General features: G+C 38.5%; 1 protein-coding gene across 1 annotated transcript in view; it reads left to right on the top strand.

Moving 5' to 3' along the window:
- The window catches only part of LNX2 (ligand of numb-protein X 2), a 26,945-nt gene that overhangs the window by 7,370 nt on the left and 15,094 nt on the right, over nt 1-4,481 (top strand). The window contains exons 2-3 of the mRNA XM_010162626.1: nt 1,741-1,979; nt 3,031-3,230. Coding sequence (XP_010160928.1) covers nt 1,741-1,979; nt 3,031-3,230 — 439 coding nt within the window. The remainder of the gene's footprint in view (nt 1-1,740; nt 1,980-3,030; nt 3,231-4,481) is intronic.

Genomic DNA, 4,481 nt, shown 5'->3' with positions numbered 1-4,481 from the left:
TGTGCTTCTGGCCAATAGAAAAAATTGAGACCAGACACATTTCTTAGCTGATCAGTCCCACTATGCTAAAAATTTTGCATGATAAATATTACCTGAGCAAACTCAAGAAGTAGGGTCATGTTCCTTCATTAAAAACAGAAAAAATTCTACACAAAACAAAACTTTTCAGGTAATTTTCATCTTTCATACTTGTATTTTGTTAACACTGAAGAACAAGATGACCAGCAGTCACCTTGAGGAAAGCCCCAAGAATTTATTTCTTAAATGTGTCGTTTCATAATGTGAATCATCTCTAGTTTATGAATTTATGCATATTTCACAGCACATTTGGGTTACCTTATGCTATTATTCTAAACATACATATAATTTTTTATATATATATATATGTATAACTTTATATATGTATAACACTGTGGGGTCACAAAAGTTATGCAAGTGTCTTTGTCAACATTCTTTGGATCTGAATAACTTTGTTAACATCTCTTCAAAGTCCATTATGGCAAAACAGTCCAACATGTAATTATCAAATCCCCTTCACAGAATGTCAGAATGGAATTGTGATTCTGAAAACATTCTGGTTTAACAAGTTATGACATCGTTAGACTTCTGCTGTCTTTTACTCTGTTAAGATGTCTTCTCCTGTTGCAAAAGTAAAGCATTTTTTTCTTTTCTTATAACAATCTGTCAAGTTCCCAAACAGAGAGTCCTTTCAAGAACATGGTTCCTTTTTTCTGACACTGCAACAGTACGAGCATCTTTAGGTGGTCAGCAGCTCCAGAAACAGGAACTTTAAGAAGGACATCAAATACTTTAAGGGAAATATCAGATGCTGGCAAAACTGTCACACAGGCTGATGTATGATTGATGTCCACATCCAATTATCTATAAGTAAATGTAAGACCATTTGGTAAACAAAGGTTTTCCATGAATTTGTAACCTTGCAGCCCTTCTATGCAATAAACTATTGTAGCATTTTAAACATAAGCAAAAAAATCATTGTATTTAGAATAATGGGAACTCGGAAAAATGAATTTACAGTGAAAAGTGCAAAATGCTGATGGAACATTGTTGCATGAGGGAAAGCAAAAAATTGCATTTCTTGTGTGAAGTCAGGAAGAAAAAAGGGAGACAGGAGGAGAAAGAAACACCATCTACTGATTCAAGACAAGGTGATGAGCAAAGCTGTTACTTTTGCTAAACTTTTCATACAAACTTCTAGAGAAGCCTAATTTTTTTTCAATATTTTAACACTTAGATTGCAATATAGCTAAAAACTTCATCTCTCTCTTTCCTCCTGCAAGCGACCCCAGGAAAATATAACACTTCCTTCTCTCTTGGCTCACTAAGGTGTATGGAGATTGCTTCAGTAGGTCTCCAGATGTGACTTTGAGCTGGAGTTCTCTTATGTGGAGTTTTATGCCAGTTCTGTTTAACCTTTCAGCAAGGTTATCTACCAGAAGCTGGAATGTGCATAGCAAAGTAAGTCTGCATTGCACAGCACACTTAAGTCATGGCCAAAAACCTACGTAGTAGAAGTTTTGTGAGGAAGGCAATATTGTTTTGGGGTTTTGTCCACTAAAATGTATTTTGGTCTTAAAATCCAGTGTACTTGATTTTTTTTTTAGAATTAGTTTAAAGTTGTGACTGTGAAGACTTATTTTGTTTGATGGAGTACTTGGACATCTTGTGCTACAAACATTGCTGCAGGCTTGAAGCATGGTATAAATGTTTCCTTTGCAGGTGTCCTGGGGCATCTCATCGAAGGGTAGCTCTGGAGAGAAGGAAAACAAGCAAGCTGCAAGCAGAAGCGGAGGGCGAGAGTGGTCCTGGTGGGACGGAGCAGCCTAGCAGTTTTAGTCCAGACGCAGATCAGGGAATAGTGCCAGCCGAGCAAAGCATCACCTCGCCCGCCCTTCCCACGTGGACAGACGAGCCCAGCATCGACAATCTGCCTTTTGAAGAGAACACAGTAGCAGACAGTATGTCATCATTTGTATTCTCAAGTCTCTTTTATCAGATGTGGAAACATTTGTGGTGTCAGAGCTTGTCTCTTGCCAACCGTGAATGCACATCTTCAACTTCTGCTCTTTTTTATTGCAATTCCTGGAGAAATATTAGTGGATTTCTGTGTGTGCAAGTGTACAACTGGGGTAAGGTCACAGTTAGGAAGGAAAGAAATATCTTGGAGTCTGTGCTAGATATCATGGTGCAGTAGCTCATGTTAATTTACTAGTGGCGCTGGCCTCACAATGAGAGGGAAGGAGGGTATTTTCTGTAAAATTACAAAGGTTGTTTTCTAAGATGAGATTTCTTTTTCCCTTTTCCCCCTACCTGGATCAGCAGCCTTCCCACACACGGAGTGCTGTCCTGCTCAAAGGAAAAGGCAGCTGAGTAGCTCCTGCATCCACCTGCACCGATCGAGCAGTAACGTCTCTAGCATCTGGGATTTTAGAGAGGAAGCGCTGAGCCTTACCACAGAGGAAGGTGGTCTTGTCCCCTTCCTTCTCCTCTGTATTTGCCATCCTGTAGCATCCCCCTTTTTCCTCTTTAGTTGTCTCCATGTTTGCTTCAGAAATGGGTTCCTTCTCTTGACCCAGTAACTCAACAGCAGCTTCTGGTGCAGTTGTGAGACCAGCTAATGAAGAGACATGACCGAGTTGTGCGCTGTGGGCTAACCCCTAAAACACATTTTTATCATCATCACCAAATGTGAATATACAAGTGACCCAATTGGAAATGAAGTATTTGAAATTTATTATAAAGGACAGTATCCAAAGTTTTCAGAATATCCTTTTCCAATACAAACAACCCCATTTCAAGAAGCATGGATGCTACTATGTCGTTAGAGAGCTGTTTCTAACGAGCTAGGTGTTCCAACAAGTAGTGGAACTAATCCAATTGCACTTGTTTAGTTTGTTAAACCGTTGTCATGTGGCCTGTCTACACTGTCCTTTGGTGATTTGCTTTTGTTAAAAGTGAATGAGGTATGAAGGATATTAATAATCTTTCTTTTTATAAAATAATTGGCAGCAAATCAACAGCCACCTACTTTGCCTGAAGGAGAGATCACCACTATTGAAATTCATCGGTCCAATCCTTATATCGAATTAGGAATTAGCATAGTGGGTGGCAATGAAACACCTTTGATCAACATTGTCATTCAAGAGGTTTATCGAGATGGGATCATTGCCAGAGATGGAAGACTTCTTGCTGGAGACCAAATACTTCAAGTATGGAACCTAATTACGTATTCTGTCTGCTTGCTTTCCATTCACTTGTTGCAGAACTGCCTGTTAAATGAGATGGGAGATTTTACTTGTCAGCCTATGCTGTGTAAATGTTAGCTTTGCAATTATCAGTTGCAAGGCAAATTAATATTCAGAGCAAAGCCTGTTGTTCTAACACTTTTGGCTATGATGTTCCATGTTGTTTGTTGGACCAGGCCCTGGAATTATTTTTCCTCCTTAGCATATTTTATCAATGTTTAAAATATTAGTTTATTTAGTTTTTTAATATTATTTTTCTGTTTTTAAGTGTTGTGGGACTTGGTCTTTGTTTCAAATTTATGCATGCTTTATGAAGGAACTCAGGGTTACTTCTGGCTAACAAATTGTCATAATTTGTCCTATGTAAAAAGCAATTTGTGGATTGTAAGGCTGACTTCATCTCATCTGTCCTCACTGTTACCTTCCAATAGCCTTGGCAGTTGACCTGCATCTTTCAGTATGTGTAAAAGAGTCAGTGATAATTCTTCACTGGCGTGATTTGAAGCAAGGTGCTCTAAAAATTTTTCCAAAAAAGTGAACAAACAATTTCAGTTGGTTATGATTGAGAGTGTATTTTTGTTAACTGTTTTAAATAATAGTGCTGTGTTTTGGGTGAGAAGAATGTTGATAATATACTGATGGTTTCAGTTGTTGGTAAGATATAAGGGCTTTTTAACTTCTCGTGTTTTGCTAGTGCGCAGGCGCACAAGAAGGACTTGCGTAAGCTGGGTAGGAGCATAGCAAGAGCAACAGACCCAAATTGGCCAGTGGGATATTCTGTGTCATAGAATGTCATGTTCAGTGTATAAATGAGGGTTGGTTGGAAAGCTTTGTCTTGCTCTTCTGGGCTTGCAGTTTCGAGATCTCTCTTCTCTAGGATTGCTAGCCAAGAACGAGCTGGGCCTTGGTCGGTGGGTGGTGAGCAATTGCACTGTGCATCACTCGTTTGTATATTCTATCATTACTATTATTATCATTATTATTACCATTGTTATAGTTACTATTATAATTATGATTTAATTTTATTTCAGTTATTAAATTGTTTTTATTTCAACCTTTGAGTCTCCTTACTCTTAACTCTGTAATTCTTTTCCCCATCCCCTGGAGTGGAGAGGGGATCAGCAAGCAGCTGCATGGTATTTAGTGGCCTGCCAGGTTAAACCACAACAATGTAATTAGCCACAGACAGTGTAAAAAGATCAATTTCTATTGATT

Source organism: Antrostomus carolinensis, unplaced genomic scaffold (assembly GCF_000700745.2).
Source record: "Antrostomus carolinensis isolate BGI_N321 unplaced genomic scaffold, ASM70074v2 scaffold1010, whole genome shotgun sequence".
NCBI lineage: Eukaryota > Metazoa > Chordata > Aves > Caprimulgiformes > Caprimulgidae > Antrostomus > Antrostomus carolinensis.
Note: the sequence above shows the minus strand (reverse complement) of the source record. Positions and strands in the feature narration are given on the sequence as shown.